The sequence below is a fragment of the Bubalus bubalis genome, chromosome 15, assembly GCF_019923935.1.
Source record: "Bubalus bubalis isolate 160015118507 breed Murrah chromosome 15, NDDB_SH_1, whole genome shotgun sequence".
NCBI lineage: Eukaryota > Metazoa > Chordata > Mammalia > Artiodactyla > Bovidae > Bubalus > Bubalus bubalis.
The window spans coordinates 81258337-81276868 of NC_059171.1; the positions used below are offsets into that span (position 1 = coordinate 81258337).

An 18532-nucleotide genomic window follows, 5' to 3' on the forward strand; every position below is an offset into this window, starting at 1 on the left:
ACAAACCAATATTCCTCATGGGCAGAGATGCAAAAATTCTAAACAAAACTTCAGCAAATTGAATACAACCATAAACAAAAACGAAAATATATATCGTGACCAAACGGAGATTATGTCAGGAATGCACTAGAAAGTCAATCACTTTAACTGATCATGCTTTTCTTCCAGAGAAAACAGATCTCTGCCAATCCCACGAAGGAACAGAGCCAACGTACGCTATGAGAGGGTCGGCTGCTGCTGCTGCTAAGTCGCTTCAGTCGTGTCCGACTCTGTGCGACCCCATAGACGGCAGCCCACCAGGCTCCCCCGTCCCTGGGATTCTCCAGGCAAGAACATTATTGGAGTGGGTTGCCATTTCCTTCCCCAAAGCATGAAAGTGAGAAGTGAAAGTGAAGTCGCTCAGTCGTGTCCGACTCTTCGCGACCCCATGGACTGCAGCCTACCAGGCTCCTCCACCCATGGGGTTTTCCAGGCAAGAGTACCAGAGTGGGGTGCCACTGCCTTCTCCGGAGGGGGGGGGTCGGCAGGAGCCCCCAAAAGACGGCTGTTAGTTCTCCAGCGACTGTCACGCTCACTGCGGGCCCAAGCCTGCTTCCGGGCGGCATCCAATCCCACAATCCCCGGGGCCTAGACGTGGCCCCGCCTCTGCGCTCAGGTCCCGCCCCTTAGGTAGAGTCATGGCCTCGGATTGGTTACTGCGGCTTCCGCTACCTGGTGGGCGGGGCCGCTGACCACCTGTAGGTTCCGGGCCTGGCTGAGTGTGCTTCCCTGAGCTCACCGACCTGCATGGGGGAGGACGGGGGGGACAGGGGTCCGTCAGCCGATGGCCTAGCTCCCGTAGGGTCGCCGATGTCGGAGACCAGCCCGAAGGCGGAGGCGGCGAAGCTGCTGCCTTTCCTGGCGCTCGGGGAGCGGGCTGACCTACAGGCGGCGGCGGCGCAGCATGTGCTGGCTCTGACTGGCTCGGGGCCTGGCCGCACGCTGCTGGCCGGCCAGGCGGCACTGCTGCGGGCGCTGGTCGAGCTGGCGGTGGCCCCTCCTCCTGCCCCAGCCCGAGACGCCGCTCGCGCGCTAGTCAACCTGGCTGCCGACCCCGGCCTGCACAAGCCGCTGCTGGCGGCCGAGCCCAGACTGCCTGTCCGCCTGCTGGGCTGCGCGTTGGACCCACAGTGGCCCTGGGCCGAGGAAGCGGCCGCCGTGCTGGCTAACCTCAGCCGCGAGCCGGTGCCGTGCGCTGCGCTGATAGAGGCTCTGGCGGCCGCAGAACCCGGGGAGTCGGGCCTGGAGCGGCTGGTGCGCGCGCTGTGCACTCCGGGCTACAACGCCCGCGCGCCCTTGCACTACTTGGGACCAGTGCTCTCCAACCTCAGCCAGCGTCCCGCGACCCGCGCTTTTCTGCTGGACCGCAACAGGTGAAGCTCCGGGCGCTCGCGGGGAGGGGTTGGAAGTGCGCAGGGACGGCACTGAGTGGCCCTTCCCTCCAGGTGCGTGGTCCAGCGGCTGCTGCCCCTTACCCAATACCCGGACTCCTCGGTGCGCAGGGGCGGGGTGGTGGGAACACTGCGAAATTGCTGCTTCGAGCACCGTGAGTCGTGGTGGGGATGCTGCCTTATGGGGGGAATAGGCTGTTCTCTGGGGCCCCTCTGGACAGGTCTGCATTCCTGTTTCTCCCCAGGACATCATGAATGGTTGCTTGGGCCCGAGGTGGACGTTCTCCCCTTCTTGCTACTGCCCCTGGCTGGGCCTGAAGACTTCTCTGAGGAAGAGATGGAGCGTGAGTGGCTAGGGTCGGGCCTCAGGGTTGGTTTAACAGGAAGGGGGGGGCGGGCCGGTAGGGGAGAGGCAGGAGGTGTCCAGATCAGGGCCCTTCTGAAACCTTCCAGCAGGGAGTTGCTGAGCACAGATGAGCCTTATCCTGCCTAGTGGCCCAGGGGCAGCATGGAGACCCACTGACTCACAAATTCACCCCTAGGGCTGCCTGTTGATCTGCAGTACCTGCCACCAGACAAGCAGCGAGAGCCTGACGCTGACATCCGCAAGATGCTAATTGAGACCATCATGCTGGTGAGCAGGGGTCCTGCTTCATTAATGCCACCCCCCCAACACACACACATTAGCACACTGACGTCTGGGTACCCTCTTCCCTCTTCCAGCTGACAGCCACGGCACCTGGTCGGAAGCAGGTGAGGGACCAGGGAGCCTACTTGATCTTGCGAGAGCTGCATAGCTGGGAGCCTGAGCCTGATGTGCGGGTGACTTGTGAGAAACTCATCCAGGTAGGTGCAGGGTTGGGGGAGGGGTAGGCGTCCAAGGTATGCCAGCCAGCTCCCCACGTGCCTCCCCTGCTGGCAGGTACTTATTGGGGACGAGCCAGAGCGCGGCCTGGAGAACCTGCTGGAGGTGCAGGTGCCTGAGGAGGTTGAGCGGCAGCTGCAGCAGCAGGATCACCAGGAGCGGGAGCAGTGTGAGCGGGAGCAGCAGGAGCTGGAGCTGGGCCCAGGGCCACAAGCAGAGGGAGCTGCACCCACGTGAGGCCCCTGAGGCCTGCCAGCATCTCCGGGCCCACTTCTCTTCACAGTCCGTCCAGGCCTCCCAGACCAGGCTTGCCTGCTGTCCCCTGCTCTGAGAGTGTATCTGGCTGAGAAGCAGAGCTGCCCTTAAGCTCCGCTCTAGGTCTTTGCTGAGGATTGAGGGCGCCTCCATGTGCCCTGTTGCTTCTAGCAAGAATGCTGGCTGCTCAGAGGAGGACTGTTCAGCCAGGGCTGCCCCAGACCTCTGACTTGCTCAGGTGTCTCCAGGTGGAGGGCTGGCAGGGCTGGACAGAAAAACACTGCAGACCTGAAGGGCCAGCTAGAGCTTCCCAATGAGTCTCAGGGGTGCTCTAGGAGTCTGAGTGCTTGCAGTGCCCCTTGCTGCCAGTTCCAACTCAGGTCCCTCCACCCTGGGGGCCCTCGGCTGTCCCTGCCTGAGACCTGGCCTCACAGGGCTGACCTGTTGAGAGTTTCACCAGCCACAGCCTGTCAGGGTCTCCCAGGGCTGCATCCCCCTGGCCTGTCCTTGGGGCGCTTGCTGGTGCTGCCTCCTCTTCACCCTCAGCACCTTCCCTGTGCCCAGACCCAGCCCTCAGGCCTTGGTGAGCACTTTAAGTGCTATTTCCCAGTCCTGGACCGACCTGATGCTCCCACCTTCCCTGTCTAGCTAGGCCCTCTCCCTGTTCAATTCCCCTGAGCCTTAGCCCCCCAGATCCCATGCCCACCAAGCTCATAAGCCTTGCCCTTGGCCCAAGTCTTCCCCTGGACCATGCTCTGCCCCTTTGGAGCCCGTTGGCCCCATATGTAGTGCCTTCAAGTCCACGGCCCCAAGCCCAGCAGGCTGTCCCTCACCCCACTGTATTCCCTTCCTGGGCCTCCCATCAAACCTAGTGCCATCTTCTGCCCTGGATCCCTGTTTCCCTGCCCTTCCAGGCTTCTCTCTGCAGAGCACCCCCCCACCAACCCCCAGCCCTCTTGTCCTCAGTCCTGGTACTACCTCCAGAGCTGGGGCCAGCTCTACTGGAGCTCAGATCAAAGCTGAGTTCTTCGTGGGTACCAGGTGTCTTCCTCTTCTGTGGTCCCCTCTTCATTCTCCCTCCCCCCAATTAAATTAAAGCTCTGGCCTGAAGGTATGTGGACTGTTTTCCAGATGCCCCAACATCCCTCTTCCTGCATTGAGAAGTCCACACCCTTGGCTCTATAGAATAAATGCTTTATCTGGCCTCGCCCCTGCCCTCCCGCCCACCCTCAGCTAACCAGGTAGTGCCCAGGCACGCTCCAGATGGAGCATAGCAACAGTGGATGCCTGGAGTGACCCACCCTGCGACCAGCCGTGTCCGTGCTCCAGAGCTCAAGCCCGGCAGAGTCTGCACCTTGTCTCGGGCAAGCCCTGGGGGCTCAGGCGTCAGACTGGAGGCACTCTCATGAGAGGTGCCCTGTAGCTGGGGTCGCAGCAGTTGCAGGAGTGACCTTGGGGGATCAGAGCCTGCGCTGGGCTCCACATTGTCCAGGGATGTTCGGAGCTGGGGCTTCTCTGGTTTTTCTGCAACAGATCACAGTGGGAGGGTCAGGAAGGGCGCTGAGGAGCCTCCTACCTGCCCACCCAGGTAGGCCTGCCACACCTGGTATAGCACAGAGTGTAGTGCAGAGGAGCGCATGTGCAGCAGGCAGCATCCAGTGGTGGGTGGCCACCTGCTGCAGGCCCAGGCGAGCTTGTGGGCGCAGCTGGAGCAGGCCTCGGATCAAGTCCTGGCACTCTGTGGGCGAGGACTCAAGGCTGCAGCCTCACGGTAGCGGCCCCCTCCCGCCACCTCTCGTGCCCCCAGCCCACGGCCCTCACAGCCAACGATTCTGGCCACTTGGTGGGGTTGCCCCATGCAGTCTTCCCAAATGGCTAGAGGGTGTCCGTGTTTTGCACGTGGGCAGACAGGCAGAGAGAGGTGAGGCAGCCTGACCTAGGGCTCGTTCAGGGTTCAAGCTTAATGGGGCCACCAACTCCAGTTTCCCCCGTCACCACAGTCCATCCCCCAGCCTGGGCTGGCAAAGAGGCCAGGTCAGCATCCCCCATGCCACAGTGCATGTGGCCCTTCTCTGGACCTAGGTCTGTCTTGCTGTCCCCTCTCCAGGCACGGCTGGGACTTGGGAGGGACATGTGGTGGAGGTGCTCACCTGGGGACAGGCCTGGCCGGAAGGTGGGGCCCCGGCGCATCAGATACAGCATTCGGTGGGGCTGGCACTCCTTGAAGGGCAGCTTCCCAGTCACCATGGCGTAGAGGATGACACCTCTGGGGGTATGGGCTTCTCAGGGCCCACCCCTCCTCCCCGGCCCCTGCCCCTCTTCCCCCCCAGGGTCCTGGAGCCCCTGGGGTGGTGCTCACAGGCTCCACAGGTCGGCCTGCTCCCCGTTGTACTTCTTGCTCATGAGGATCTCTGGGGCTGTGTAGGCCACAGACCCGCAGAAGGTGCTCAGCAATGAGTTCTTGAGCCCGGAACGATTGGCAAAGCCAAAGTCTGCAAGGGACGTGCAGGGCGGACGGGCGGGTTGCTCAAGAGAGGGCTCCTGAGGGGGCTGTGGGCACGGGGCGTGTGGGTAACTATAAGTCTGGCTGTGGGCAACTGTTGGGTGCAGGCCTCACTGGAGGCTTGAAGGACAAGGCAGACTGGGGTCAGAAGTCTGGAGCAGACCAGTGTAGAGGCTGGAGCCCTGGGCTTGGGGCAAGAGGGGGGTATGTGCGACCCGGGGAAGTTGAAGGTGATCAGAGCTGGCCCAGGCTGGAAGCCTAGTTGGGGGCCGGGCCGCAGGCTCACCACTCAGCTTTAGGCAGCCTCTGTCATCTAGCAGGACGTTCTCACACTTCAAGTCCCTGTGTGGGGAAGGGGAGGCGGGGCTGGACCTGAGCTCAGGCAGGTCTCCACGCGCTGGGCAGCAGGCTGGGTGGCGCCCTCACCGGTGCACGATGCCTGAGTTGTGGCAGTGCGCCACGGCACTGACCAGCTGCCACAACAGCCTGCGGGCCTCCTCCTCCTCCAGTCCCGGGCAGCGGTGATGAGCAGACATGGTGTTGATGTGCTCCAGCAGGTCACCGCGGGCCGCCAGCTCCAGTACCAAGTAGGTGCGCCGGCTGTTCGCGAAGGTCTCATACAGCTGCACCTGCCGGGCCACCCCCCCACTGTCACCCCCAACCAGGGCCCTCGGGTGCACAGGGCTGGGGTCTCGGAATGGGGCCGGCCCGAGTATAAGGATCCCAGGAGGTGAAGGGGTGGGCCTGGGGTAGGTAGGAAGGGCCGGCTGCCTGGGGTCTCTGCCCACCACGTTCAGGTGCTTGTACGTAGCATTGAGTGATGAAATCTCACGGGGCAGGAACTTGCGGGAGAACTCTGCAGGGGCCTCCGCAGTGGAGACGATCTTGATAGCCACCTGCAGGTGTGGAGGGTGGCCACTGTGCAAAGGCCACAATCCCCCTGGGGACAGGATGTGCTAGAACAGGCCCCGTGGCCTTTGTGCATGTGGCCGAAGTTGACCAGGGCAAGGTTCGGTGAGCAGCAGCCTTGGGAGGCAGCACTGACCTTCCCCCTCATCCCATCCTGGTTACTTATGTGTTCAACGGGTCCAGGAACTGAGAGGGATCAGACTGCCAGAGCCTGGGCCTTCTGGAAGACGTGGGACTAGGAGGAAGCCAGAGCACCTGGGAGGTGCCTGAGTGGAGTTAGGACAGGGGCCACTGGGGCTGACTATGGAACCCCCACCCCGTGGGGAGGAGGCGAGCCTGCCTCACCATGGTGTGGCGCTTGCCCCTCAGGTCAGAGGCCAGCTTGGAGTTGTGCCGCATGCGCTCCTGCGTGGCGTAGGCCAAGTAGACTTTGGAGAAGACCCCAGAACCAATCTTCTTGGAGGACAGCAGGTAGCCATTGTCCCTGCATTCACGCACCTGCTCCAGAAAGGCTCTCTGGTCCAGCTTCTGCCTGCCGGCAGCCTTCATAAAATTCAGGGCTCTGTGGGAGAGCTGGGGCTACCCAGCACCCCGCAGGGCCGTGGGGAGGGGCTCTGGGAGGTTCAGCTGAGGCCTGACTTGTGTTAGAGGGATGGGGGGATGGGTTGTAGACGGATGGAGCAATGCGCTGTGGAGTGATGGGGTGATGTACTGCAGGAGGCCAGCTGGGGCCTACAGGCCCTCAAGGCTGCAGCCAAGTTTCTGAAGCCTCTCTGGGACAGGAGCAGAGATGGGGAGGGAGGCTAACACAGCCACACAACCATGGGCTGGCATGGGGTTGGACAGGCTCTGGGAAAGCAGGAGCAGATTCTAGAATGGAAGGTTCTAGAGCTGTGCTTGCATTGTGCCCTCAAAGGGGTATCCTTCTATTCCCCAGGCATTGCTTGCCCTGAGAACATCTTGCTGGAACCAGCCCTGCCCTGTGTGAGGCCCACTCCATGGGGTGAGAACCCCAAGGGCCACAGACAGCCCTTTTATGGTTTTGGCTGTGTGGCGCAGCGTGGGGGATCCTAGTTCTCCAACCAGGAACTGAACTCGGACCCAGCACTGAAAGAACAAGTCCTAACCACTGGACCGCCCACCTCAAAGAGGTGAGCCAGCACCGCCTCCCTTCTCCCAGCCCTGCAGTGTTCTGTGAGCGCTGTTACTCGGGGTGGAGCTGTGTTGCCTGCGGGCGCTGTTTGAAGCTGCAACCACTACCTCCCACAATCCTGCTTCTGTGCACACCAAAGTGCCTGTCCCATGGTAGGCAGTCCACACCCAGGATTTCAAATGGGAACATCACCAAGTGATGCCCCCTTTACAGACGAAACAAGTAAGGGCCAAGTTCATGGTCTCTCTTCTGTGAGCTGGACAGCATAGTGTCTGCGGACCAGATTTGTCCCCACAGAATCCGTGGTGCTTGCAGCACTCCCTCTGCATGTAAGTGAGCTATGGAGACATTTTCTCCTCCCTGTTGGACTGTGGGCCGCTGGAGGGCAAGGCTTGTGTCTGATATCCCCTGGCTCACCCACAGCCCTTGTCTGGCAAATTGCCTGGAGGATAGAAAATATGGACAGTTTAGCTGGTTTGTTGCTCCATGCGGGTTAGGAAGAGAGAAACTGGGTGTTTCAAGGGGAGGGGATTTAACTTGTGATGGTTACGAAAGTGTTACATGGGCTGGAGATGGGGGGAGCCTACACCACCTCCCTGGCTCCGCCTCATTCCAGAACACAGCTGGAAGCCAGTGACTGTTGCTCAGATAGGTGACAGGCAGGATCCAGAGTGCTCACCAGCTCTGCTCACCCTCCTCTTTCTCTGCACCCCGGGTCATCCATCTATTTCACAGCATTGCTGAGTACCTCCCTGTGCTGGGCTTGGTGCCAAGCCCTTGGGAGCCAGTCACAGGCACGGGCCTTTCTCACAGAGTTTACTGTTACAGAAGAGAGACTGCCCTTAATACTCTGTTTTGAGGCGGGGGGGCCTTGCGGCATGCAGGGAGGGTGTTAGTTCCCCAACCAGGGATCAAATTCACGCCCCCTGCAGTGGAAACAGAGTCTTAATCACTGGATGCCCAGGGAAGTCCCTGGCCTTAATAATTTAATAAAAGTTGAATGATGCTGTGATCTGTGCCAGGGCAGCGTGTGTGCGTGCTTGGGAGTGAAAAAGTTCAGCTGAGCCTGGGGAAGGCAGGACCAGTGGGGTGTCCTGAACCCTGGCCATGGGGACATCAACGGGAGAGTGAGCCATCCAGGTATGAGCCTCCCTTGGATAACCCTCCCTTCCTGCCTATGCAGTACCTGGGGGGTGGGAGCTCTTTCTTGGGGGCCAGGCCCCATCTGTGGAGCAGAACGCTGTATCAGCCATCTACAAGAGTTCTGTCCCGCTCTCTGCACTCTATCCCTAAGACAGAAGGCTGCAGCCCTTCTCTCTGTGAAAAAAGAAGCCCCCATCCCTGCCGTACTGTCCAGTGACCAACCTGCCCCCATGTTTAAACTGAGGCCACTTTGCCTCCTCGCACCCCTGCCCACAGATCCCTGTGGACCCAGTGAGATGCAGACAAGTTGTTAATGCCGAGGATGTACTGTTGCTGACCGGCCCTTTCTTCTCCAATTGCTTTTCCTTTCCTGAGCTTCTGGAACACCACTTGCTCCTTTCATTTTGGTCTGTGGGCACACCCAGGTGATTTCAGCCTCCAGGGCTCTGCGGGGGCCAGTGTGTCTGTCCAGAACCTGGGCTCCTCTCTTGGCTTCTCTCTTTCTCAGCCCCCAGCTGCAGTTCTTCACAGCACTTTGTGCAACTTACGAATCATTGACTTGCTCGTTGTCTGCCTCCCTCTCCAGATCCCAAGGTCCCAAATGCATATACTTGCTTTTTGTTTTTTTTAATCTTTTATTAAAGACTAATAAAATTTTTTTTTAAATGTTTTGCTTTTTATTGAAGTATAGTTGATTTACAATGTTGTATTAGTTTCTGGTGTATAGCACTGTGATTAGTTATGCATGTGTATTTATATTCTTTTCCATTACAGTTTATTACACGATATTGAATAGAGCTTCCTGTGTTATGCAGTAGCGTCTTGCTGCTCGCCCACTCTGTGCGCACTCGTTTGCGTCTGTTAAGCCGCAATGCGCAGCAGCCCCCGCCTTTGGCAGGCTCATGTCTGTTCTCCATATGAGTTTGTTTCTCTTTCATAAATAAGTTCATTTCTGTCATATCTTAGGTTCCACATATGGTGATATCATATGGTATTTATGACTTACTTTCTGACTCTCTTTCTGACTTACTTCACTTAGTATAGTAATCTCTGGGTCCATCCAAGTTACTGCAAATGACGTAATTTCATTTTATTACTCAGTAGTATTCCATCGTATATATGTACCACATCTTTGGGCTTCCCTGGTGGCTCAGAGGTTAAAGCGTCTGCCTGCAATGCGGGAGACCCAGGTTCGATCCCTGAGTCGGGAAGATCCCCTGGAGAAGGAAATGGCAACCTACTCCAGTATTCTTGCCTGGGAAATCCCATGGACGCAGGAGCCTGGTGGCCTACAGTCCATGGGGGTCACAAAGAGTCGGACACAACTGAGCGACTTCACTTTCACCACATCTTTATCCATTCATCTGTCAATGGATATTTATGCTGTTTCCATGTATTGGCTGTTGTAAATAGTCCTGGGGTACATGTATCTCTTCAAATTATAGTTTTCTCCAGATGTATGCCCTAGAATGGGATTGCTGGATCATACAACAACTCTAGTTTTTTGAGGAACCCCCTTACTGTTTTCCATACTGGCTGCACCAATTTGCATTCCCACTAACAGTGGAGGAGAGTACCCTTTTCTCCACACCCTCCCCAGCATTTGTTATTTGTAGACTATTTTTTTTTTAATTTATTCATTTGGCTGAGTTGGGTCTTGGTTGCAGCATGTGGGATCTTCATTGTGGGCTCTGTAGCTCTGCAGCATGTGGGATCTTAGTTCCCCAACCGGGGACTGAACCCGTGTTTCTTGCATTGCAAGACAGGTCCTTAACCACCTGACCACCAGGGAAGTCCCTAGAGTTTTTAATGATGCCTATCCTGAGTGCTGTGGTACCTTACTGAACTTTTGATTTGCATTTCTCTAATAATTAGTGATGTTGAGCATCTTTTCATGTGCCTATTGGCTATCTGTATATCTTCTTTGGAGAAATGTCTGTTTAGGTCTTCTGCCCATGTTTTTCCCCCAGACTGTAAGCTTTTTATTTTGTATTGGTGTATAGCCAATTAATGTTGTGATAGTTTCAGGTATATTCTGCGTATAAGTTAAGTAAGCAGAGTGACAACATACAGTCTTGATGTACTCCTTTTCCAATTTGGAACCAGTCTGTTGTTCCAAGTCCATTTCTAATTGTTGCTTCTTGACCTGCATACAGATTTCTCAGGAGGCAGATCAGGTGGTCTGGTATTCCCATCTCTTTCAGAATTTTTCCACAGTTTGTTGTGATCCACATAGTCAAAGGCTTTGGCATAGTCAATAAAGCAGAAGTAGATGTTTTTCTGGAACTCTCTTGCTTTTTCGATGATCCTACAGATTTTCACAATTTGATCTCTGGTTCCTCTGCCTCTTCTAAATCCAGCTTGAACATCTGGAAGTTTACAGTTCACACAGTGTTGAAGTCTAGCTTGGAGAATTCTAGCATTACTTTGCTAGCGTGTGCGATGAGTGCAATTGTGCGGTAGTTTGAACGTACTTTGGCATTGTCTTTCTTTGGGATTGGAATGAAAACTGACCTTTTCCAGTCCTGTGGCCACTGCTGTGCTTTCCAAATTTGCTGGCATATTGAGTGCAGCACTTTCACCGCATCATCTTTTAGGATTTGAAATAGCTCCACTGGAATTCCATCACCTCCACTAGCTTTGTTCGTAGTGATGCTTCTTAAGGCCCACTTGACTTCACTTTCCAGGATGTCTGGCTCTAGGTGAGTGATCACACCATCGTGGTTATCCGGGTCATGAAGATCTTTGTTGTATAGTTCTTCTGTGTATTCTTGCCACCTCTTCTTAATATCATGTGAAATGCCGGGCTGGATTAAGCACAAGCTGGAATCAAGATTGCTGGGAGAAATATCAATAACCTCAGATATGTAGATGACATCACCCTTATGGCAGAAAGCGACAAACTAGAGAGTCTCTTGATGAAAGTGAAAGAGGAGAGTGAAAAAGTTGGCTTAAAACTTAACATTCAGAAAACTAAGATCTTGGCATCTGGTCCCATCACTTCATGGCAAATAGATGGGGAAACAATGGAAACAGTGAGATACTTTCATTTTTTTTGGCTCCAAAATCACTGAAGATGGTGACTGCAGCCATGAAATTAAAAGACGCTTGCTTCTTGGAAGAAATGCTATGACCTAGACAGCATATTAAAAAGCAGAGACATTACTTTGCCAACAAAGGCCCGTCTAGTCAAAGCTATGGTTTTTCCAGTAGTCATGTATGGATGTGAGAGTTGGTCTAGAAAGAAAGCTGAGCACCGAAGAATTGATGCTTCTGAACTGTGGTGTTGGAGAAGACTCTTGAGAGTCGCTTGGACTGCAAGCAAATCCAACCAGTCCATCGTAAAAGAAGTCAGTCCTGAATACTCATTGGAAGGACTGATGCTGAAGCTGAAACCCCAATACTTGGGCCACCTGATGAAGAACTCATTGGAAAAGACCCTGATGCTGGGAAAGATCAAAGGCAGGAGGAGAAGGAGGTGACAGAGGATGAGATGGTTGCATGGCATCACTGACTCAGTGGACATGAATTTGAGCAAGTTCCAGGAGTTGGTGATGGACAAGGAAGCCTGGTGTGCTGCAGTCCATGGGGTCTCAAAGAGTCAGACATGACTGAGCAACTGAACTGAACTGAGTTTCAGGTGACCAGAGAAGAGACTCAGCCATACACATACATTGTCCCCTAAAGCCACCTCCCATGCATGTTGACATAAAATATTGAGCAAAGTTCCATGTGCTCTGCAATAGGTTCTTGTTGGTTATCCATTTTAAATATAGCAGTGTATACATGACCTTCCCAAAGTCCCTAACTCTCCCTTCCCCACTGGCAACCATAAGTTCGTTTTCTAAGTCTGTGAGTCTCTTTCTGTTTTGTAAGTTTATTTGTATCATTTCTTCTTAGATTCCACATATAAGGGATGTCATACACTATTTCTCCTTCTTTGTCTGACTTACTTCACTCAGTATGACACTTTCTATATCCATTCATGTTGCTGCAAATGGCATTATTTCATTCTTTTTAATGGTTGAGTAATATTCCACTGTATATATGTACCATATCTTCTTTTTCCATTCCCTTTCGATGGATATTTAGGTTGCGTCCATGTCTTGGTTATTGTAAACAGTGCTGCAATAAACATGTATCCTTTTAGATCATGTTTTTCTCTGGATATATACTCGGGAGTGGGATTGCAGGGTCTGAGCGACTTCACTTTCACTTTTCACTTTCATGCATTGGAGAAGGAAATGGCAACCCACTCCAGTGTTCTTGCCTGGAGAATCCCAGGGATGGGGGAGCCTGGTGGGCTGCCGTCTATGGGGTCAAACAGAATCGGACACGACTAAAGTGACTTAGCAGCAGCATGGTAGCTCTAGTTTTAGTTTTTAAAGGAACCTCCATACTGTTCTCCATAGTGCCTTTGCCCATTTATATACATACATATATATATATATATACACACATTGTATATATTGTATATATGTGTGTGTGTATAGATATATGTATATATACACATTGAGTTCTACGGCCTATTTGTGTATTTTGGAAATAAAAGTCTTGTTGGTCACATCATTTGCAAGTATTTTCTCCCATTCTTTAGGTTGTCACTTTGTTTTGTTTATGGTTTCCTTTGCTGTGCAAAACCTTGTGAGTTTGATTAAGTCCCATTTGTCTAGTTTTGGTTTTACTTCTACTGCCTCAGAAGAGTGATCTAAGAAAACATTGGTACCATTTATGTCAGAGAACCTTTTCCCTGTGTTCTGCTGTAGTTTTATCGGTGCCTTCACATTTTGATTCCCAGGGACTATTGGCAGACTAGATATGTGCCTCGTGTGTTCAGGTGTGTACCTGTGTGTAGAGGGGCCTGTGGCCCTGGGCTCTTTGGGGTATTTGTTGGGTGTTCTTGTGTGAGAGATATAGGGCATGACAGTTCCTGCCTGTGTCCAGGTCTAGCCCACCTGGCGTGTGTTCCTGGACAGGTATGTGTTTGCAAAGGGACTGGGTTTGGGTATATTGGTGCCCCAGGTATCTCAGGGTATGTGGGTCTGTGTCTGTGTGACAGGATCACCGTGGTGTGTCGGGAGGGGTCACAGAGCAGAGTGGCAAGCGGGCCCGGTCCCTCACCTACGCAGTAACCTGCCGCACCCCTTGAGGCCCACAGGGCGGCCAGACTGGAGCCCAACGGTCAGATGTGGTGGTCACAAGCCAGCTGGAGGCGGAGCCGAGAGAGAGAGAGAGAGAGAGAGAGAGAGAGAGAGAGAGAGAGAGAGAGAGGAGAGACACGCTCTCTCAACCAATGAGCGCAGAGATCGTGTGGGGGCGGGGCCAAGTTACAGCGCGGTGGGAGGCAGTTGGCAGGGGGCGGGCTCGTCGCGTGGCCCCGCCCACTCCGGTCAACGGCTGCAGCGAGGGCGGCTCCCGGGGCCGCGGCTGCGGCGCCTCCTCTGGTAAAGGGCGGACAGGTCCCGGGGGTCAGAGCTGGCCGCGGTCACTCGGGGAGGTGCCCCTCGGGAAAGCCTGGGTCGCAGACCTTCGGGTCGCCCCCTTGGCCCGGCCGCCGCGGGAAACCAAGTCAGGGGGTTCCTCTCCAAAGTCACCAGGCGAGCGCAGGGACGGTCCCGGGCTTCGCGGGGCTGAGCCCGCCCCCTTCCTCGGGCTCAGGTGTGCCCAGCCCCGCACAGAGACGGATTTGCCGCGTCACAACCCGGAAGAGCGGCCTGGGAGTCCAACCGCTCACTTTCTTCCTCACCCGGCGTGCGGAGCGCGTCCCCTGTGCCCGGCCCCTCCCAGGGTGGGACTCGGGATACTCGGCCGGTGCCTGTCCCCCCTCCTGCCCCCCGGGGGGCGTTCAGTCTGTCACTTTTCGGAGGCCTGTGGTCCACCTCCTTGGTTCCCCAGGGGAAAACGGGGGTCCTCTGGGAAACTCATCCTAAACCCGAGGGTCCCAAAGCGCGGGGACCATTGTATTCTTTCTACTTTCTCTCTGGCGTGAGAGGAGGAGGCGGTCCAGAGCCGGGAGGTAATGTGTCCTCAGTCCTGAGGGTTTCTGGTCATGCCCTGTAGGCGTGAAGCTGGAGAGGCTGCAGGAAATTCCTCTCTAAATCCGGGTGAGAGCTCGGAGGTGCTTGGCCCCCAGTCCCTGGACTCTTAGGCCCAATTTTGGGTTCCGGTTTTCTGTAGCGTCAGCTGAGCTGCAGTGCAGCCGTAGGGCCTGATAAGAGGGCTCTGTGTGCATGGTGGTTCCCATCTGCACACTTGAGAGAGGTTCTCCTTTGCCAGCCCAGTGGGGTAGGGGGAGGGGCTGACTGGAAAGCTCAAGGGTGATGAGGCACAAAGGGGTGTAGGGGGCAGAGGGGACTTTTGTGGCAATGTTAGCTGGAGTGGCTGTCTGCTGCGGGGCCAGGCGGGGTTGGGGTGGAGGCTGGTTTGAGGGGACCACTTTGGAAAGGGAGGTGGTAGAGGTGGAGAAGGTGAGTCACTATAGAGTGAGGGGATGGAGGTGGAGGAACAGGAAGGGGTGATGCTGCTTCTGACCTGAGAGCTAAGTGCATGATGACACAGAAGAGGCAAGTGAGCTGTGGGTTGGGGAGGGGTTGGGTGACAATCGTGTTGGAGCTGTTGGGTTTGTGGCGATGATGGTCCCAGTGGAGATGGCCAGCAGGCCCTGGGCCCCAGGAGACCTATGTGGGAATCATCTGGTGGGACACTTGAGTGGTGGCAGGATTGTGATGTGGTCACCCCTTTGGTCCTGACAGCCAGAGGGCCTGGGAATGCAGTTGTCAACAGGGCTTTTGGCTGCCATGACTCAAGTGAGCACGCACCTCAGGTCTCTCTTTGTTGCTAGAGTGGAATGACCAAGTTGAGCTGTCTTGGTTACCTTGATATCAATGTCCAGGCTGACATGGATTGTTGTTGCTGCATCTTACTCCACCACGACTGCCTGCTGAGGGCCCCAGTAGATCAGAGGTGGAACCCTGGGGTGCTTGCTTGCTCCCTGGAGCTCATAGCTGCCGCCTATGCCTGGAGGCAGGTATCTGTGCTTAGTTCAGACCCAGGGCCTACCGAGGCACCAATGAGCAGCCCAGATTGCGTGAGCCCTTTCATGGAGCCAAGTTACTTGACCTTCTTGAGGCAGGCGCTCCAGGAGAGTCCCTGCTGTTGTTCAAGGAATGCTGGCTGCTGGGCGTCTTGAGATGCATGCTTTCCTCACTGAGCCGGAGAGCCAACCACTTCTGGGGGTTGACACCGCTGGCGTGGCTTACATTGAGAAGCAGTGCTCTCCAGGAGCTGTGAACAGTGAGCTGTGGACTGTTTCCAGGTCATCTGCCCCGGTTCTTGTTGGTGACTCTGGAAGTTGGTTCCTGCTCTGGCTCCTGTGCTGGGAGGGAAAGACCCTGGGCCTGGTGGGGCTATCCTGTGACCCCCCGCTGGGCCTCCTGAATTCCTAGTCTCCCCTCACACACCTACCTTCCATACCACTCCTGTTGCCTCTGGGCTGGGAGGTATGTGACCCTCCTAGGCCTCCCACACCCCATTCTGAGCCCCACCCAGCTCAGTGAAATGGTCCTGTACCACGGTTAGGTTTGTCAGCTCACGTGGCAGTTGAAATACAAGTAGGCATCTTTCAGGCCAGGGCTCTGTGGGCAGGGGCAGTACCTGGTGGGCTTTTACTAAATGTCATTGAATCAATGCTGACTACTGGTGAGCATGGGGGAGGGGGCAGCTGCTTCCTCACTGGCCCACAGTATGTCCAGTGCAGGGAGGGAAGGCCCTGATGGCTCTGCCCTGTGCCATGTGCCAGGAGCATCAGGGTGGGCAGGCGGGCAGCCTTGGAGGGGAGTGTGGGAGCCAGTCCTGGTGGAGTCCTGCCCCACTGCTGATCAGCTGCTCACAGTGTGCCGCTGTTGGACCTACTTGGCCATGCAGATTGAGGAGATGGTGCCTCTGAGGTGCTTCCTGCGGGAGGCAGGGGGCCTCCTGGGCCCTCCCCTGTCTGTGTGCCCCCTTCCTCTGTGGCAGTTTCACCTGGCTTTGCCGTCAGCACTGTGCTCACAGGTCAGTTATCTCCTGGCCTGGGGCAGGGGCCGCAGGTGGAGACCTTCAAAACCAGTCAAACCCAGGTAATCGATACTTACCTGGCTCCCACTTTTTTCCAGTGCTTGTTTTTTCAAATCTAACCAGATCCCTGATTGACATATGTGTTTTTATGACACTCTGTGGGCTTCTGTAGATGGGTATTGGAAGGTGGACGATGCCATCACAGAGTGCGACCATTCAGGCTTGTAGGGAACACTCCACAGGCTCTGCTGGCTGTCCCCACCTATGTGTGGCCACTGCAGGCCTTGCTCCCCGCCCCTCAGTCCTGTGGGGCAGTGGGGGGAAGTGGCGGTGCACGGGAAGCGGAGTGCTGGACTGGTGGTCTTCTTTGTGCTGCCTGTCTTCCTGTTCATCTTGTTGATGTGGGTGCACTTCTGTGCATGTTAATGTTAGATTGGGCTCTTGTCATACCTATAATGAATGGTTTGACCCATTTTGTCTTTCATTTACTTAATGCTCTATTGAGGATGGGGTGAGGTCTGAGAGTGTACAATTGTGGGCATAGGTGTATGTATGGATGTGGTCTTGAGTTTATGTATGCTTCTGATTTTCAGAAATTAAAAAATTTCATATAGTCCAACTGAAAGCTTTCATTAAGGTATGTGGAGTTTTGTGTCTGGCTTAGAAAGTCCTTTCCTACTCTAAGACTGTAAGATATGTCCTTGTATTTTCTACTTAGGACTACATTTACTTTTTACACATGATGCTTATATCCATCTAGCACTTATTTTGGGGTAAGGAAAGATGTAGGGAAAACTAATTTTTTCCCCTGAGTGCCTACCAAGCTGTTCCTACACTATTTGTTGGCTAATGTCTTTATTATTTAAATTTTTCCCTTTTTATTCCTTATTGGTGTTTATTTCTGGATTCTCTGTACAGTTCTGTTGATTTGTGTGCCTCTTATAACAAAGGCATGGTTTTAATTATGGCAGCATTTTAGTACATTTTAACATAACATAAAATGGACTGGAATGGGAAATTTTAATTCAGATGACCATTATATCTACTACTGGGCAACAATGCAGCAGTGGCCGCAGGACTGGAAAAGGTCAGTTTTCATTCCAATTCCAAAGAAAGACAATGCCAAAGGACGTTCAAACTACCACACAATTGTACTCATCTCACACGCTAGCAAAGTAATACTCAAAATTCTCCAAGCCAGCCTTCAACAGTACATGAACTGAGAACTTCCAGATGTTCACGCTGGATTTAGAAAAGGCAAGGAACCAGAGATCAAATTGCCAAAATCTGTAGGATCAGCGAAAAAGCAAGAGAGTTCCAGAAAAACATCTACTTCTGCTTTATTGACTATACCAAAGCCTTTGACTATGTGGATCACAACAAACTGTGGAAAATTCTGAAAGAGATGGGAATACCAGACCACCTGACCTGCTTCCTGAGAAATCTGTATGCAGGTCAAGAAGCAACAGTTAGAAGCAGACATGAAACAACAGACTGGTTCCAAATTGGGAAAGGATTATGTCAAGGCTGTATATTGTCACTCTGCTTATTTAACTTATATGCAGAGTACACCATGCCAAATGCCAGGCTGGATGAAGTACAAGCTGGAATCAGGATTGCTGGGAGAAATGTCAATAACCTCAGATATACAGATGACACCACCCTTATGGCAGAAAGCGATAAAGAACTGAAGAGCCTCTTGATGAAAGTGAAAGTGGAGAGTGAAAAAGTTGGCTTAAAATTCAACATTCAAAAAATGAAGATCATGGCATCCTGTCCCATCACTTCATGGCAAATAATTAGGGAAACAATGCAAACAGTGACAGACTTTATTTTGGGGGGCTCCAAAATCACGGCAGATGGTGACTGCAGACACTTGCTCCTTGGAAGAAATGCTATGACCAACCTAGGCTGCATATTAAAAAGCAGACATTACTTTGCTGACAGAAGCCGATCTAGTCAAAGCTATGGTTTTTCCAGTAGTCATGTATGGATGTGAGAGTTGGACTATAAAGAAAGCTGAGCACCGAAGAATTGATGCTTTTGAACTGTGGTGTTGAGGAAGACTCTTGAGAGTCCCTTGGATAGCAAGGAGGTCAAACCAGTCAATCCTAAAAGAAATCAGTCCTGAATATTCATTGGAAGGATTGATACTGAAGCTGAAGCTCAAATAGTCTGGCCACCTGATTCGAAGAACTGGATTAGAAAAGACCCTGATG

The 18532-nt window shown here is 53.9% G+C and overlaps 3 protein-coding genes across 14 annotated transcripts in view; 2 read left to right on the forward strand and 1 right to left on the reverse strand.

Moving 5' to 3' along the window:
- The first annotated feature begins 709 nt into the window (after positions 1–709).
- Positions 710–3660, forward strand: HGH1 (HGH1 homolog). The gene is made up of 6 exons (XM_006041090.3): positions 710–1412; positions 1485–1585; positions 1676–1774; positions 1973–2064; positions 2154–2276; positions 2353–3660. Exons 1-6 carry the CDS (start codon positions 787–789, stop codon positions 2530–2532), a joined length of 1221 nt encoding a protein of 406 aa, XP_006041152.1. The 5' UTR covers positions 710–786; the 3' UTR covers positions 2533–3660.
- LOC102397434 (testis-specific serine/threonine-protein kinase 5) lies at positions 2979–15176 on the reverse strand. Its single transcript, XM_044928473.1, has 9 exons — positions 15133–15176; positions 6308–6524; positions 5480–5949; positions 5340–5395; positions 4910–5042; positions 4701–4816; positions 4154–4288; positions 3852–4074; positions 2979–2991 (listed from the first exon to the last, which is right to left on the reverse strand). The coding sequence occupies exons 1-9, from the start codon at positions 15174–15176 to the stop codon at positions 2979–2981; spliced, it is 1407 nt and encodes a 468-aa protein (XP_044784408.1).
- Positions 3789–18532, forward strand: part of MROH1 (maestro heat like repeat family member 1) — a 59615-nt gene continuing 44871 nt past the window's right edge. For 5 of the 12 annotated variants that reach the window (XM_025265615.2, XM_025265612.2, XM_025265614.2 and 2 more), the window contains exon 1: positions 13572–13702. The gene's annotated coding sequence lies outside the window, so the exon portion shown is untranslated. Of the gene's footprint in view, positions 7114–8137; positions 8256–13570; positions 13703–13781; positions 14275–14324; positions 14363–18532 lie in introns of those variants that run through there. The other 7 variants (XM_044928350.1, XM_025265622.2, XM_044928352.1 and 4 more) reach the window with 6 other exon arrangements.